At 40.4% G+C, this 18947-nt stretch overlaps 1 protein-coding gene across 1 annotated transcript in view; it reads right to left on the bottom strand.

Annotated features, from left to right (window-relative positions):
* clcn2c (chloride channel 2c) overlaps window positions 1–18947 on the bottom strand; it is a 141275-nt gene that overhangs the window by 37134 nt on the left and 85194 nt on the right. The window contains 6 exon segments of the mRNA XM_063907260.1: window positions 2470–2683; window positions 5790–5900; window positions 7063–7132; window positions 14815–14970; window positions 16517–16601; window positions 17079–17180. Of these exon segments, the coding sequence (XP_063763330.1) occupies window positions 2470–2683; window positions 5790–5900; window positions 7063–7132; window positions 14815–14970; window positions 16517–16601; window positions 17079–17180 (738 nt within the window).

Raw genomic sequence — 18947 nt, 5'->3', positions numbered from 1 at the left:
ACACACACACACACACACACACACACACACAGAATTTGAATGAAGTATTGAGGGAAGTCGGAGCTTTCTGCAAAACTACTCAACGGGTCATAGTGTGTAAAAAAATAAATACATGATTCAACAAGATTACATTGTGTGTGTGTGTGTGTGTGTGTGTGCAGACAGAACATTTACACAAACACACTCTAACACACAGAGGATATGCCTGCCAGTTTTCTCAATCATCTTTACGCCTCGCCAACTTTTAAACATTTCATTATGTCGACATCATTTGATGGTTTTTGATGATAGATCATGTCTTGAATTCACACACACACACACACACACACACACACACACACACACACACACACACACACACACACACACACACCTTTCTGACAGCGTCTCAATCATTGTTATGCACGGGACACGGAGACTGCTGTGTTCATCACTGAGTGTAAATGATTTGATAGTGTGGTTATGATTGATGATGGTCTCATGGTTTATTGACAGACCAACACAGAGAGGATTCCTCGCATGTTCCCGATTAAGTGTCTAATTAAATGTAATTAATTTCCACCGAGGTTAAACTAAATCCTGAATCTCTAACAAAACCATTCCCCAATTTGTGATCAATAAAGTAGATCTCATCGCATCTTAAGCTCACAGAAAAACACGGCTGACACTATGACTGCGTTCTCTGATCTCTTGAATTTCTTGGACACACACACAGACACAGACACAGACACACACACACACACACACTGTGTTAACCGGGTGCCTCAAACCAAAATGCAGATTTTCCAAATGAGTCCAGAAATATGAAGATGGTGTCAAATACAGCCTCAGACACAGACTATATTTTTCTAGAAAAACCCCTGCACACACACACACACACACACACACACACACACACACACACACAGGCACACACACACACACACACACACACACACACACACACACACACACACACACACACACAAGGGGATGTAAAGCCATCAGGTCGCAGTGAGTAATAAGAGGAGGCAAAGAGATTAAAAAAGGATAACCGAGAGATGGACGGTGAGGGTCATCTGAGGTCCGGACTGAGACAAACGTCTTCAGGGCTACAACCACAGAATGATGAACAGATGGAGGATGAAATACATTTCTCTGTCATCACTGACAATTTGTAAATGATGCATCCCAAACTATTGTCTCCACCCTAATGAATTGCCAAAATGACAATGATCGCCTCAAAAAAATGTCCCCGCATCACGCTCGGAGGACGTAGAGCAGCTGGTAATCCCGTTCAGTATTGTGCGGGTGGTTAATAAATAATAATGTAAATGAAAGCAATTAAAAAACAATGAGGCTGAATCATTAAGCCAGGCACTTCCAACTTCTTTGTTAAGGCACATTTCTCTCAGTGGTTTCAGAAGGTTTGCTCTGTGGATTTTAACACCAACCTCAAAAGCCATATTATAGCATGATGTCTGCAGAGTAAAGCAAACTAAATATTCAAACTTATAGACAGTTTTAGTTCCAACATGACTTTTACAGTACAATAAAAGCTGTGAGCGTAGGAAAACAAAGAAAAGCCTTGAGAGCAAACAACCCTGGGTAGCAAACTTAGCTCCACATACGAGGATATTCCATCATGGTAGCTAACCTGCTGAAGCTACACATGCCCAAAAACATGTGAGAAAAGACACATTTCCATTTTCAACTGTTGCTTACAATACCATACTAATGAGTGACATGTTAGCATGTAGCCTGTGGGCTGAGTGTGGTTCAGCTAGCAAAGCTCCAACAAAAGGTAAAAGAAAATCTGCCTAGCAACATCTCTAAAGCTAACTATTTAGCATGTTATATCAATATTTGTGTTCAGCTAAGTTAACGTGCAGTAGTTTTTCCCCATACTGTACTCAGAGAAACACCTGTTCCCCTCAAGCTATTGGAAAATCAAACAAGCTAGCTTCAACTTAGCTAGGTGTTCACCCATGTGCCGCTTTCAATGATCCATTATCTTGCTCAGTAACAGAAGAGGGGTTTAAGTAAATGAAAGCAAACATATCAGAAGTGACACGTGTCCCATGGGTAGCATTGTAAGCGGTTGCTAACAATATCATGCTAATGCTAGGCAAGTTAGCATGGTAGTACTGCATGTGTTGGGTGTGTGTGTGTGTGTGTGGAAATGTAGCTGGGTGGAGTTCTGCCAACATAGCCTTCTTCAAATGTGCCCACCTACATCTGTACAGCTCGCCTCTTAGCATGTTATGTTTGGACTGTTGTATCCATCTTTATGCTAAGCTAAGCAAACAGGCTGTAGATTTGTCCTTAATTCAAATTTCTCGGGTAATTGGAGATTCATTTAAACAACAAGTCCTTAGTTGTTTGGTCAATATTTTAAATAGTAATAATGAACACTGCTCTGTTTCTGTGATACTTTCAACTGAAACGAATAATACAAATGTAATGTTGAGATGATAAAACTGTACGTACTCGTGGTGCCCCCAGCCCAGCTCGGGGAGGTACGGCAGCTTCTTGATCCGGATGATGGAGTCGTAGAGGGAGGGCTGCAGGGACTGGGCCACGGCGTTGGCCAGGATCACGGCTATCATCACCGGCAGGATGTGTGAGATCTGGCCAGTCAGCTCAAACACGATGACAGCCGTGGACACGGTGTGGGTCACAGCTCCCGACAAGGCCGCCGCACCTTTGGGTGGTGAGCAAAAAAAAGAGGAGCAATTGTTTAGATCAGTGGTTTTCAAGGTGGGATCTGGTGCTAAATAAAGGAGGGCCTTGAAGCGGTTTCAGGGGCACCATCCATCAAAATGAAAACGGTTTAAAATTACCAGCTGCTACTTGTGTATCTTTCCAGAAATACAAAAAGGTGTTTCTTTATTTGCACCAGAGGCAAATATCACCTTACACCTAAACCGTTTCTGCTCACACTTTATCTTGAAGGTCACCTATTATGCAAAATCCACCTCCTCGTGTATTTTCTACATAAACATGCCCCCCCCCCCCTCTCTTTTTGTCCTGTCTCCTCCTAGAGCACCATTGTGTCAATCATCTCTCAGAGGGGGCGTGGCCAGCAGCAGCTCATTAGCATTTAAAGCTACAGACACAGAATCAGGGCTGAAACAGAGGGGTTTATGGGATGCTACAATGATCTGTTTGGTGTTTCAGCCAATCAGAACAGGCTCTGGATATATCTGAGACCTGGAATATATTGTTGAAAAAGAGTATAATAAATAACCCTGCAAAACATCCGCTTTGAAAACGGTTTTAATTTACGGTATTTTTTATGTGCTTTCTGTTTTTCTACAGGTGTTACTTTCTAAATACAATTTTGACATGCTTTCATTGTTGTAAGTCTTAAACCTACTGCTTGACACATGTAGGAATACTTGAAATAAAACTGAAGACCAATTTTACACACTGTATACACGTTTAGTAAATCATTTAAAAAGTGTTACGTCCCTGAATCATAAAACCCCTCTGGCTCTCTCAGCCCAACAGACCAGATTTCCTCTCCACACAATCGAATTATTCAGGTTGTTTAATACAAATAACCCCTTGTTGTTTTCATCCCCTAAACAATGTATCTGGAAAAAGAGCAATTTTAAAAAGCAGCATGAGGTAAATTGTGCCTTCTCTGCTCAACAGAGAAAATGAACGAGTCCAATCTGATAAATGAGATGAAATATAGAATAAAGTAGAGACTGGAAAAGCATTGAAATATAGTGCAGAAACAGAGGAGAGCAGATGGCGGGTGAGAGACGTGTTCGTTGTTCTTTCTTGTAACATAATTAGGCCTGAATGTGAGTCTCTCTCCCCCGCCCATAAATGCTCCTGCCAATCCTAACATTTAGCCCTTAAAGCGAGCGGTTGAGAGATGAAAGAGGCTCCTCGTCAGCCAGCCTGAAAAGGTCTGAGTCACCAGCTACAGAGAAGAGGCACGATGAGCACGGCTGTCAACAGGTTGCACAGCAGAGAACAACAACAACAACAACAACAACACTGCATCTCATGAGCCACGTTGCTTCATTGGGGATGGACGTGGTTACAGCTGGCGTTGGCATGACATGAAATAAAATGTGTTTTTTGTTTCTATATTTATAAATCAAAAAGAATCAGGAAGTGTTTTTGTTCATTAAAAATAACATTTTCTATCCATTTAAATAAGAGGACGTGGTTATGGCTATGTGTTTTCTTAATTGTATGCCAGAAAAAGTATATTTTGTGTATTTATTAAAATAATGAGGAAATACTGGGACATTTTTTAAAGTCGAAATTGAGAAAAAAAAGTCAGATTTTTTAGGGAAATTAAAAATGGTAAAAAAAACCTTTTTTTTTTAAAATGTCGACATTTAGAAAAAAAGTCTGAATTTGAAAACAAGTCGGATTTTTAGGAAAAAAGTGATATTTTTAAGAAATTCAAAAAAGTCGAAATTTTGAGTAAAAAAGTCAAAAGTGTGAAAAAGAAAAAAGACGGGAAAAAAATATGTGGAGAAAAAAAGTGTGAATTCTCAAAAGAAGATGATTAGGGCCACACGAAGAAGGAGTTAGAAATAATGAGAAAAGGAGACATTTTTAAAAGTCAAAATTTAGAAAAAAATCTGAAACAAAAAAAGTCAGAATTTTTATGAAAAAAGTGATAATTTTAGAAATTTCCCAAAAGTCAAAATTTGGGAAAAAAATATTTTGATTTATTTATTCAAATGAAGTGACGTGGTTATGGACGGACAGCTGGCGTTGACATGACATGAAATATATTGTGTTTTTTCAGTTTTGAGCCAAAAAGATGGAGGTAAAGTGTTGATGTTTGTATTAAATTGAATATATTTTATTCTATTTATTTATTTGGATATTGATGTGGAGATGTGGCGTTTGCAAGACATGAAACGAGTTGCAGTTTATGATTTTTAAACATTGAGAAATTGTTTTTTCCATGTTTTTCTATATTTATATGAAGCGATTGTAGTTATGGATGCACAACCATAATATAACCAACAATTCACCTTCTGTTATCAATAGGATATGATATCTGCTATTGCAAAATCTTCTCTCAAGTCCAAAGGAACAACAAAAGACATGAATGATATTTCATATTATTGACTTTGTGGGAAATAACTCATTCTATTCTATCACTCAGCCACTTTTAATCCCAAGAATCAAGGGCCGACAACCACTCCACCGGCACTCTTTCTTTCCCTTTTTCAACTTCAAACTTTTAAGTAGATCCCGAGTACTTGAGCTGTGAGAGTGTGTTGTTTGTCGGATGGTTTCTGAAATGTTTAGAAGGCATTTTTCAAGTTTTGTCTGCTGAACTTAATTTGATTCTGTCTCGAGTGCTTGAGTCTGATCACATCCTGTGCCTCCTTTAATCAGAGTCTGGTTAGAGTCTTAACCCGGAGCTGAAGGGAATATTTATCTCGATTCATTTTCTACGAGCGGTGTTGAGAAAAGTCCATTTTACTCAAGTGGAAGAACTAAAGCATCACAGGAAACTAATGTGAAGTAAAGAAACTGGACAAAAGTTTATATAATCAAATGATTTAGGATTTAGATTTCGTATATCGGACATACAGAAGAAGACTTGTAAAGCAAACCCTCAATAATCAACTCAGCTGAGTGCTTCATGTCCAAAAAGAAGAATCAGGAAGTGAATCCTCATCAAGTTTATCATATAGTTAAGAGTTAGAGCAAAAGTCTAAATGGCTTTGAGGAGAAAGAGTAAAACAAAAACATTATCTAATACTCAGAAAGTGAGAAAACAGAGAGTTTGGTGCCATGTTTGTGGCACTTTAACTTACCCACGACAGCGTAGCCTCCCGGCACTATCGGGTAGATGGTGCCATCTGTGTTAATGCCATCTGGGAACCAGGCTGCCATGCTTTCTCCAACCAGACGACCAAACGCTGCCCCTGATACACACACACACACACACGCAGAGAATACAATCAACACTGGGCTTTACACTGGGAACAATAACTAGTGTTACAAGAAGTATTCGGATCTTTAAATGAGGTAAAAGTACTAATACTGCGATGTAATATATAGTTTAAGTATTACAATAAAGTTCTGGTTAGGTTCTCCTGACGGACCAGGCAGACCGGTGTTGATTTCTAATCTTCTGTAGTGTTGGTATCTGCATCTTTGGACAGATGCAGGCTAGGTGTTTAACCCCAATTTCCAGTATTTATGCTAAGCTAAGCTAACCACTGGTAGGTTCAGTTTGAACAGACATATGCAAGTGTGGTATGAATCTGCTTGTGTAACTCTTAGCAACTTCCCACCTTACTTTCACTGCTCTGACACACACACACACACACACCGGCCCATCAACACACACTGCTTCTAATGCTAAGCTAGGATAACTGGTCATAGCTTTAGTTTTAATAGACATTATACATGTGTGGTATCAATGTACTCGTGTACCTCTTAGCAACTTCACTCACACAGACACATTTCTTTCACTGCTTTAACACACACACGCTCATACACACACACACACTGCTTCTTATGCTAAGCTAGGGTAAACAGCTAAGCTACAATTAAAACTGTAGCTTCAGTTTTGACTCATATATATAAGTGTGGCATCAATCTTTCTCGTGTTACTCTCAGCAACTTTACTCACACACATTTACCTACATTGCACTTCACCCCCACACACACTCACTGCTTCTAATGCTAAGCTAAGCTAAGCGGTTGAGGCTTTAGTTTTAATAGATGTATACATGTGTGGTATCAATCTACTCATGTAACTCTCAGCAACTTCACTCACAGACACATTTACTTACATTGCAACACACACACACACACACACACACACACACACACACACACACACACACACACACACACACACACACACACACACACACACACACACACACACACACACACACACACACACACACACACACACACACACACACACACACACACACACACACACACACACACACACACACACACACACACACACACACACACACACACACACACACACACACACACACACACACACACACACACACACACACACACACACACACACACACACACACACACACAGCTTCTTACCAATGACAAATACTGGCATGAAGGCTCCGCAGGGCACAGGGATGGTGGTGGCCAGAGCTGACATCCAGAACTAAGGCAGAAACAAGAGAAAGTTAGATGAAAAGTACTCATAAAAAAAAGACGGAACAGGGTGGCATTTCAATTAACTCTCCACTGCCATCCTGCAGATGATAGAAAAGTTGAATCCTCTATCAGCGAGGAGGCGGCCATGCGGAGCTTATTGCCGAGGTGAGACTGAGCTGTCACTTTCACTCTTCATTTGACAAAGACACTGAAATGAACCCTGGGTAATGAGCGGGACCCGCCGATTGGCCGTCACTGTGCCTGGCCAGCGGAAGAGACGGCTAATTAGGAAAAGGCAAACAGAGGGAAATGTCACCGCTGACAATGTGCGAGCATTGTCGGAAGTTTAAATAAAAAAAAGACTTAAAGGGGATTGGAAAGAAAAAGTGATTCTTAAAACTGTGTAAAAGTATAGAGATCACTACTCATTTTTTAAAACCCAGTTCAAACACCGCACAGCGAGGGAAATACTGATCATTTCTACAGCACACATATGGTCAATCATTACACCCTTGACATTGACGAAGCAAACGGTCTCGGCATTAATCTGAGAGAAAATCAGCAACTTATTCCGTGGTTTTTGACTCCAATGGAGTAAATACCAACAAACTACACACACACACATATTCATGCACAAATTGACTTCTTATGAGGAGGCCACATTTTGCTTCGTGCTCAATCTGGAAACAACATAAAGAGTGATTAAATATGAGGCTGAAAATCAGTCACTGTTTACATGTGCTCTGTTGAACATGTATTTTCTCATTAAGTACAAATACAGCGTTGAGCTTTACGTGGAGTATCATTCTACATATGCACAATGTGCACAGTAACACTCATTAACACAGAAAGAGAGAACGAGATTACATCTGTTTTACTGTCCTGTTTAACAGGATATCAGGGATGTACTTTTGGGTAAAATGATCCCTATTTATGTTGATTTCTGTATATGCAACACGTCTTTTTGGTGCCTTTAAACCCATGGGAGTTGAATACTTTGTTTCCATAGAATGAAAGACAACAACAACAACAACAACAACAACCAAACAGTGTGTAATGCACAACACTTCAAGCCGTGTAACTCACTGAATCAAACAGAGGGTGTTTAAGCTTCTCTTTTTGGGCATTTACACTTATTTACTCTCATGGTTCTACTGTGAATATGAACCACTGACAAGACGTTAGCTTAGCTTAGCACAAAGGCCGCTAACCTGGGGCAACATTTATCATATTCTTCAACCAAAGGTAAGAAACTGAAATGTTTTTAAGGAGTTTCTTGTTGGACGGTTTCTTGGACATCAGAAGTGATTTTATCTCATTTTGATCCGTCAATCTATAACTCTATCACCCCATGGTTCTTGTCATGTAGCTGCTTCCCCTTGTTTCCAGATGTTATGCTAAGCTAAGTAGCTCCTTTGTACCTACAGCACCTGTTGCTTCATATTTTACCTTAACATATACAAGTAGTATGGATCTATTCAGGTAAGTAGGCAAGAAAATGAGAGTTACTGCAAAATGTGAAGCTGGACGGATATGTGTGATACCTGAGACACACACACACACACACACACACACACACTCTTAACTTGAACGAGGCCAGTGTTTCGCCAGAGTTGAGCCATTCGTTGTTTGCGTGCGCAGCATAAGAAGTATAAATGTGAGCGGTGTACAAGCCATTAGACAAACTTCCTCCGTAATAATGTCATGCTTTCAAATAGACTTTTTAATTACACTCATTGCTCCGTCTCTCTCCCTCCGCTGCGTCTATAGTTAGCTGTAATTAAGGCGGCTGCCATGGTGAAGTAATGGATCTCCTCCGGTAACCCAACACTGTGTTCACACCTCTCTCACACACACACAGATACGAGCGTAGGTGTTCACACACACACCCACGCTCGCCATCATGACTCAGAGCAAGAGAATCAGAGATTACCAGGACACAAAACAGTTTAATACACAGAAATGGGCCTGATGGGAAAAAGAGACGGAGTAATTTGTCTCTTGGATCGTCTTCCTCTTCCATCTGTTATTCCTCCTCCCACACCCGGAGAGAAACAACTTCTGACGCGCTGGAAAGGTCTGAAGGATGTGTGAACTCACAACATAGACTTTACTTTCATTACAGAGGTCCTGATGTCTGAGGAGTGTGTGTGTTAGTGAAGCTGTGGGAGTTTAAAACACATTTGTAAAATTACTGTAAGCCATTTGAACTGAAGAGTCAATCAAAGGCACTTCAGTGCAGCATATAACAAAAGGCTCCAATATCAGAAACAAAAAGGTGTTAATGTCTTTTTTCCAGGGTTGTTCAAACACTTACTGTCAACGTGCAGTTTTAGTGACACTAATGTATATAATGCATCCTATTGTTATATTTTGATGCCAAATAGTAAACATTTAGATGAAAATGCAAGATCTCTCATGCAAATTCTAAGATGTTTGATGCCATTTTAATACAAAATGTATTTTCGAATGCAGATTTTGATATTTTTAAAAGTAAATTATAATATCTTTGATGCAGTTTGTATATCTGTATGCAACTCATAAGAGATTTGAAGCAAATTGTGATATTTGTGATGCAATCTGTAAGATTTCTAATGCAGATTCCAATATTTCTAAAGCTAATTGTATATATTTATGAAACTCATAATATATAAAACAGATTTCTGATTCAAATTTTAAGATTTTGATGTAAAGTGCTGTTTCTAAACTCCCTCTATGAGCTCCAAAGCTGCAGCTGTTAAATGTAATCATAGATGTGCCAAATGAAGGGGCTAAACTACAAAAACAAACTTGTTAGCAGAAGACCTTCAAGCACCTGTCCCTTTCACCTCACCCATCTGTGCAGACTCCCCCCTGCTCTCCCCCCTCTTGTGTTTAAACGGAGCTCCTTACACAAACTACTTAAGAGCCCGTCTGCAGAGCGGTAATCTGAACCAGCTGCCTGCTTACAGAACAACACAGGTGAGTGTGACAGGAGACCGGCTGCACTTTCCTGTGGCCTCAAAGGAAAAGGAGAGTTAACCATGGCAACCACAGTCACGTGATCACCGTCTGCAAAAACACGGTCCCCCACGGATCCTTCTCCAGGTCGATGAGGGTGCAGAGGAGATGGCTTATGGTCATTAACACAACCACCTGTGGCCTGAGAGATGGGTTCATATGTACTAATGGATGGTGCTGTGCTAGAAGAGGTACTAGTCTTAGAAATACACGGTTTAAATACTTTACTGACATACACCTGAACATCAGCAGGAGAGGACTCTTTAAAGTAGAGACACTACATACTGATATACACCTGAACATCAGCAGGAGAGGACTCTTTAAAGTAGAGACACTACATACTGATATACACCTGAACATCAGCAGGAGAGGACTCTTTAAAGTAGAGACACTACATACTGATATACACCTGAACATCAGCAGGAGAGAACTCTTTAAAGTAGAGACACTACATACTGATATACACCTGAACATCAGCAGGAGAGGACTCTTTAAAGTAGAGACACTACATACTGATATACACCTGAACATCAGCAGGAGAGAACTCTTTAAAGTAGAGATTCTACATACTGATATACACCTGAATATCAGCAGGAGAGGACTCTTTAAAGTAGAGACGCTACATACTGATATACACCTGAACATCAGCAGGAGAGGACTCTTTAAAGTAGAGACTCTACATACTGATATACACCTGAACATCAGCAGGAGAGGACTCTTTAAAGTAGAGACACTACATACTGATATACACCTGAACATCAGCAGGAGAGGACTCTTTAAAGTAGAGACGCTACATACTGATATACACCTGAACATCAGCAGGAGAGGACTCTTTAAAGTAGAGACACTACATACTGATATACACCTGAACATCAGCAGGAGAGGACTCTTTAAAGTAGAGACACTACATACTGATATACACCTGAACATCAGCAGGAGAGGACTCTTTAAAGTAGAGACTCTACATACTGATATACACCTGAACATCAGCAGGAGAGGACTCTTTAAAGTAGAGACACTACATACTGATATACACCTGAACATCAGCAGGAGAGGACTCTTTAAAGTAGAGACACTACATACTGATATACACCTGAACATCAGCAGGAGAGGACTCTTTAAAGTAGAGACTCTACATACTGATATACACCTGAACATCAGCAGGAGAGGACTCTTTAAAGTAGAGACAGTACATACTGATATACACCTGAACATCAGCAGGAGGACTCTTTAAAGTAGACACTCTATATACTGATATACACCTGAACATCAGCAGGAGAGGACTCTTTAAAGTAGAGACACTACATCCTGTGAGATGAGGTAAAATGGTAATACAATAACATTTCTTTCATATCTTTTCTGATCCGATACTCGTTACATTTCCACACATATATATAACCTTTATTTGCTGCATTACTATTTAATTCCCCCTACAGTAGATATTGCCCTTTCCAATCCTCTGAAGCCCCTCTGACTCACCGTCTCCTCTGAGGAATCATTAAAGTTTCATCTTATCTAATCCAATGTAATCTAAGTGTACGTCTCAGTGAGGAAGAGCAGGACCATCAACATTTATGAGGACTTTAAACTGAAGGTGAGGAGCAGAAGCCTTCAGGCGAGGAAAACACACACACCATGTTGGTTTAAAATCAAGGGAAGGAAATTAGGAAACCTTCCGCATTAAAATTCAATTAAGAATGAGTCAATTAACCAAATTAATTTTGAGGGTGGATTTAATGAGGATAGAATCATGGAACTGCTTCAGGGCGAAACTATTTTGGAAGGAAATGGAATAAATTCAGTCGATTTGATGAATTCCTCTTTATTTTAAATCTACATTTTCTGAAGGACAAAGCTGGCCTTAACAACATTATTTTTACTCATACCCTGTGCATGTTAAGATGCACTTCTATGGCTCGTGGCAACAATTTCAGCTTTCTAAGATTGAAAGAAATGCTTTACATGAGATGATCAACTCAACCAGTAAGTATAATTAGCATACAGGTGACCCGCCCACACGGCTGTAAACTGTGGACGATCTTTTGGGTTTTTGCTTATTTGAGCAAAAATGAAGATGCAAATATCTTTACTAAAGTGCTGCCTCCATCTTTTGTGCATTACTACCCAAAATAAACTCAGCACACACAGTGGAAAAGTCCCTGTATGTTTGTCATGGTTTTTTCTGAGATAATTTAGCATTTAACGCCACGGAGAAATACAACGTTTGGTTGGCTTTGGAATAAAACCGAAACCATGTGACATCTTAAATTATTAGAGGCCCTATTGTGCTTTTCTCTTTGGTTTTCCCTTTCCTGCAGCATGTTCTGTAGGTTTTAGTGCATGTAAATGGTCTGCAAACGCTAAAATCCCTGTGTTCCCCCCTTAAGGAGTTTCTCTCCCTCTCGAGCTTCTATTGGCTAGTGCGCTAACACATTGTACGCGATAGGCTAAGGGGCGGGACATCCCTAAGTGGTTGACTAATCACAACCGAGCCGTCCAGCTAACCAATCACAGCAGACTGGGCTCTGGTTTCAGACAGAGGGTGAAAAGAGGTGCTGCGGCACAGGCAGTATGAGAAACATAAAGGGCTTTTTGGTTACTGGTGTCAGTAAAGGCTTAGAAGAGTATAACTGGTGTCTGCCTGATGGAAGTTGATCAGATTTATAAAAACTTTTAGACAAAACACCGATGAAATAAGATGAACACGAGGCTACAAAAAAACACACAGCAGAGAGAGTGGAGAGAAAGGAGAAGTGGAGGAGGGCGGAGGGTATCGGGTATGACGCAGGACATTTAGACTGAATGTATTTTATCAGTCATCGGGGAGCGTCACATTCAGAGGACAGTCTAACGCCCGGGGGCCTCGGGGGATCCTTAGGGGCCCTTCCACTATTCCCACTCCAATTACAGTCCAGCCAGCTCCCTGTCACTCTGACACACACACACACCAGAGGACTCAGTAGGACTCACACAGAAACACACCTGTATTATTAAAATCCTTGAGAGCTGTTGATGAGAATAATTGCACACCACTAAAAATAGAGTTTCACTTTAGACTGTTAGAATAGTTATAGTGTGTGTGTGTGTGTGTGTGTGTGTGTGTGTGTGTGTGTGTGTGTGTGTGTGTGTGTGTGTGTGTGTGTGTGTGTGTGTGTGTGTGTGTGTGTGTGTGTGTGTGTGTGTGTGTGTTTTAAGGTGTGCTAAAAAGCTACACAGTGTTTCAGCTAAAAGAGGTGCAGTGAACTCCCACATGTGGCTGTGCTTCTGACGTCTTTCTGAACTTTCTGTTTATTATTCGAGTCTCTTTGATTTCATCTTTTGTCCTCTGTAATCATTTTGTATCTTTTCAGTCATTTTGTGACCGTCGTTTGTCGTCCTATTGTGTCTTTTACTAGTCCTGTTTAATCTTTTCAGATATCTTCTGAAGTCATTTTAAGTTCTGTTGTAGTTTCTTTGTGTCTCTTTTTAGTTATGTTGTGTCTCTGTAGTCATCTCTTGTCTCTTTGAAGGTAACTGTCTCTCTGTAATCATTGTGTCTGTCTCTGCAGTTTATTTGTATCTTTTTGCGACCTTTAATAATCATTTTGTGTCTCTTTAGTCACCTTTTAGTATTTACTTTATTCTTTCCATAGTTCTTCTTTCTGTCTCTGGTGATTTAGAGGTCATTCGGAGTCTCTTTAAGTTGTTTTTGTGACCCTTTATCATCATTCTTATATAAGATGCCTTTCTGCTGACCTGCCAACATGGACTTCCCGGAACTCAATACTTTCCACCAACCTTTTAATTTCAGAAGTTTAGCAGCTGGAAGCTTTTACTGAAATTCTTGGCATGAAAAGGGGGCAGCAAGACAACATGGCTGCCACGAGGAATAAAAGAACCGTTCATTACGGAGCGGCAGAGGGAGAGCAATCTGCCGCTGAATGCAGGGAAACCAAAGACTGTAATTACACTGAGCCATTACAGCCTCACTGTGAAGGACGTGTGTGTGTGTGTGTGTGTGTGTGTGTGTGTGTGTGTGTGTGTGTGTGTGTGTGTGTGTGTGTGTGTGTGTGTGTGCAGGTGTTGATAAAAGTGAGCAAAGTTTGCATTTTTTTAGAATAGGTAGCAGTAATGCAGAAATACTTAGAGAAGTCCTGTTCTCAAAATATGACTAAAGTAAAAGCTAAGAAGTATTCAAAACATACTTAAAGAAGCAAAAGTAAAATGTGTTGACTTATATATTCCTGAGTAGCTAAACCTATAATAACACATCCTAATTATGTTAATAAAGAATATACTAAAGCAGAGTAACAGACTATTAACATTTCCATCATACTGAGCGTGGAAATGAGTCTCTCCTCGCACTAACTTTTGCATTTTCACAAAATAAGTTTGCTTTTTCCTCCGAGTTACATTTGTTTTCTCCAGAGCAACTTAAGCTGTCTGCTACAGAATGGTTAGCATTTTCCAAGATGTTTTTATTGTTCTTTAATTGAATCGAGTATCGTTTGCATCCTCCAGAGAAGTGGTGGCTCTATCTTGCAAAATGTTTGAAACTTCACTGCAGAAAAAAAGTCATGAACTGAAGTCCCGCCTCCAAGAGGAAGGAGGAAGTGACTTGACAATACTTCAACGTTCCCAATGACAGCAGAGACAATATTTTGAGTGCAATCAATGACATGACATCCTTCTGACGGCTTGCTCTCCTACCTTCATGACGATGAAGAGCACGAGGGTGACGAAGACGTTGACCTGCGGGTGTTTCCAGGCCGCAGAGTGTCCGATGTAGTCGAACTCCTCGGCGATGCCCTGCTTGGCCCACGTCCGGTTGTCCAGTAACGTGACCAGAGACTCCTTCTGGGTCAACTGAAACACACACACACACACACACACACTCAGCACATCAGCGTATCAAAGAAGGCTATTACTGACTTTCAGTTTCGATAACTCAAAAGTTATTTATCATTAAACCTTTTTTCACATTTGGCCATGCTGCACAACATCTAAAACCTGCGCTTGGTAAAACAACAACCCAAATAACTCATCTGTACTGTTGTGTGAGATTGTAGCAGCTGTGCTCATTATTCAGAATGCAAAAACTGCAAAAATGAGTACAGTTTGAAGCGCTGCATCCTCTTTTAATTACATGTTGATTGAGGAGTTTTGCAGACTGGATCTGAAACCGAACTATTTTCAATGCCGTCTTGGTCATGTTTCCTTAATCAAAGTTATGGTTGATCTCTTAGGGTTCACACGGGGGAAACAAATAACACAGACGCTTCTTATTGCCCAATAAAAGTTTACATTTATTTACAAGTACTGGATGTTCAAGATGCTCCTCTCATTGGAGGAAGCTTGTGGTAAATATGTGCCAACTTCTTCAGTTCTGCACTTTTCCCTGCTGATAAACGTGTGTTTCTTCTCTGAGAAGACTTTGATATGTGCCCAGATGTGCTTATATTCCTTTCATATTAAGGCACTCCCAACCTGTGGATCGGACTGGAGATAGAAAATACAGATTCATATCGCCGTCACAGTTTAGAAGCTGGATATCTGGAGGGGATGAAGTGATGACAGCAGGACAAACGGACTGAAGATACAGACGTTTAAAATGTGAGAGGAGGCTCCAAGAGGAGAGGAGAGGGTCAGTGTGGGCCGAAGCCTGAGTCACCCCTTCATTAGTGTGTGTGTGTGTGTGTGTGTGTGTGTGTGTGTGTGAGCCTGAGGATGGACAGAATATTCCCTTTTCTAATTCTGATTAAACGGATGAAGGTGGTGTAATTAGAGGACACACACACACACACACACCCACACACTTGTGAGTCATCCCCGTAGCAAAAAGGACATTATGCTGATCACACACACACACCACACACACACACACACACACACACACACACACACACACACACTTCTGCAGAAAGTGGTAAAACAATATATTTAAAAACCCATTTACAATTTATTTTTCCAGAAATCATGATCCAATTACTCCAGATATTCCACAGATGTTGTTTTGAGTGACTGTGACTTAAAGAATGACCCTCACGTTACATCATCTCCCACACTTCCATTACTGACACTAATAACACTAATCAATAAGTGAAGTCAGATGTGTACTTTATAGTGGTTAGTGACATAATAACAAATACTCTTAAAACCTAATTCATTCAATCAAAATGAATAAGTTAAGTAACTCAAAATCTAACAAAATGAACTCCTAACCCCAAAATATTGAGTTTGCAGAACTTTCTTTTACTTTACGCAACTTAATCTTCTAATTATCCTGAACATTTGGAGACGGACACTTGGTTTTTTGCTGCAGTTTCACCTTTCGCTTTCACCTTTTTTAATCCCAGTTATGATTGCATTTTGAAATATAATATCACGTGCAGATTTGGTGCGCAGAACTTACTTTTCCAGCCATAAACTGTCCAAAACCGGGGGGAAATGTGAGAGTGGAAACCAGTAGAGTGACCAGCGCTGGGTACAGCAGACGTCTGCAACAGGGAGGGAGAAAAGGCAGGAAAAAGTGAGCAAAAACTACAAGAACAACGATCAATAATTCATGATTTTGGAGGAAAAATCTGAATTTAAAAAGGGTCTTGAGCACACAAAACGTTTCTGCTTCAATATAGACCCTAAACCCAGAAAGCGGGTTTTATTCTTCTTAAATGAAGTGGTGAAAGAGTGTCTGAAAAGGTAGTAGTATTTCTGAGGAAGTAATCCGACTGATGGTCTGAATTCTGTCTCTACATTCAATCGTTGGTCGTTCTAGAAATAAAGTCAACAAAGGGGTCTGAAAAGTCTTCAAATCTAGCAAAAAATGCCAGGTAAGGGGTTCCTGTGTTGTTGGTAGTTCTAAGCCAGTAATCCAGCAGTCTTTCTACTCTAAGGGTGTGAAGTAAAACAGCTGTGCACTGCCCCTTTCACCACAGTCATTGAGTAAAAGTACTCTCCCCGTATCGTCCACTTACTTCTTCATGAGGAATCTGTTGATGGCCTTCTGTTTCCTGATGAACTGCACTATCAGTCGGTTCAGGTAGACGAACAACGCTCCACCGAAACCACTGGCGATCCTGCAGAGAACACACACACACATTTACACACACACGAGGCATAAGGAGAAAAGACATGCGGGGTGATCAATTTGAAAAAGGATGCAATAAAAGGAGACGGAGCATCAATGAAAGACATGTTCTCTCTTAAAGCCGCCTCCGAGGGAAGTCCCTCAGCTCAGTAAGAACGGTGTAGATGTAATGAGTTTCACTGCACTGGAGGCAGGTGTCAGGAAGTGTAACGCAGTTGAATTATATTTACATTAGACATGTGTGAGACGTGGGAACATCTGAATGAAGCGGAGGGAAGGGACGAGGGAGGTTTGAACAGAGAAACACGGCAAAATCTGGAAATGTTGCAGAGTTTATTGGTTTAATTTCTAGTCTTCACACTTGCTACGAGACATAATAACTTAAGGAGTAACACTGCAGTGAGATAAAGGGCCTCTGCTGTGGTTTTTGCAAAAGATGGATCATCTTTTATGAAGAATAGATCAAATTTTACAGGAAAATCACCAGAAAACTGAAAACTTTTGAGCATTTCTGGCTTGTTTTGTAACACATTTCCTGATCCTGGTAGCTCAAAATAAGTCTAAGTTATCTAAATATCCGTCTTATTTCAGGTCATCTCCCCTAGCAATGTTCACTTGCTCGATTGGCAGATTTCTTTACTTATTACAAGCAGAAATACCTTGATTTCATTATGTTTTTACTTCATTATGGTTTTTGTAAAAGATGAATCATCATTTTTCAAGAATCACATTTTTACGGGAAATCACCAGAAAACTGAGAACTTTCGAGCATTTCTGGTTCATTTTGTCACACAGCATTTCCCTTTTCTGGTTAAAAATAAAGTTATCTTAAGGTCTCATTCATCACGTTCATGTTCACTTGCTCGATTGACAGCATTTTCTACTTATTAAAAGCAAAGAACACCTTATTTTCATTATGTTTTTCCCTGATTTCCAGTGAACAAAGGCATCAATTAAAAGAGCAACATACTAGGGATGGAAAACGAGAGACAGCTGAGAGAGTGGGAGTCAGATGAGGACGTGTGTGTGCGGAGGGGGGGGGGGTGAAAGCAGAACAAGAGGCTTTACATAAGCGTTCGTTTGAGAGCTCGGTGGGAGTCCTCTTCGCTGAGAGAGGAAGAATGGACTCCTGTATGCGGACAAGCTAATGCTTATAAATGTATCCCGCTGAATTATTAATTCCATCAAATTCCTCTGAATAAATAATGAGCGGGAGGACGAGGGAGACTCAGGAGGAAGACGATCACTGCATGCTGCCTTTCTCTTTTGTAGGTGTAGCCGTTAAAGAAGCCCTGTTATTGTTTTTCCCTTTCCTGCAGTGTGTTCTATAGGTTTTAGTGCATGTAAATGGTCTGCAGAGGCTAAAATCCCTATTCTCCCACTAGAGGGAGTTCCTCTCTCCCACCGCCATGGCCAGAAACGCCTCCAGAAACTCCTTTGTTCACAGTTTTTCATTGAAAGGACTACAAAGAGACACAAAATGAGGATCAAAAGCATTGTATGTGATAACCGAAAGGGGCGGGACATCTCTAAGCGAAGGACCAATCACAAGAGAGCCAGCCAGCTAACCAATCAGAGCAATGCAATGCTCCTCAGAACTTGTTTCCTCAACATCTAAGCTTCTCTGCGGCTCCACAAAACTTAACTCACTTATTTTAAATGTATTTTGATGAAAATTCCATCAATTTAATCATTTCTGTCAGTACCAATCATCTTTGGTTTAAAACGTTTAAAAAAAGGATTTTCAAACTATAAA

The sequence above is a fragment of the Eleginops maclovinus genome, chromosome 18 (genome assembly GCF_036324505.1).
Source record: "Eleginops maclovinus isolate JMC-PN-2008 ecotype Puerto Natales chromosome 18, JC_Emac_rtc_rv5, whole genome shotgun sequence".
In the NCBI taxonomy this organism is placed as follows: domain Eukaryota; kingdom Metazoa; phylum Chordata; class Actinopteri; order Perciformes; family Eleginopidae; genus Eleginops; species Eleginops maclovinus.
The sequence above is the reverse complement of the archived record's forward strand: the minus strand, read 5'-3'. Positions and strand labels throughout refer to the sequence as shown.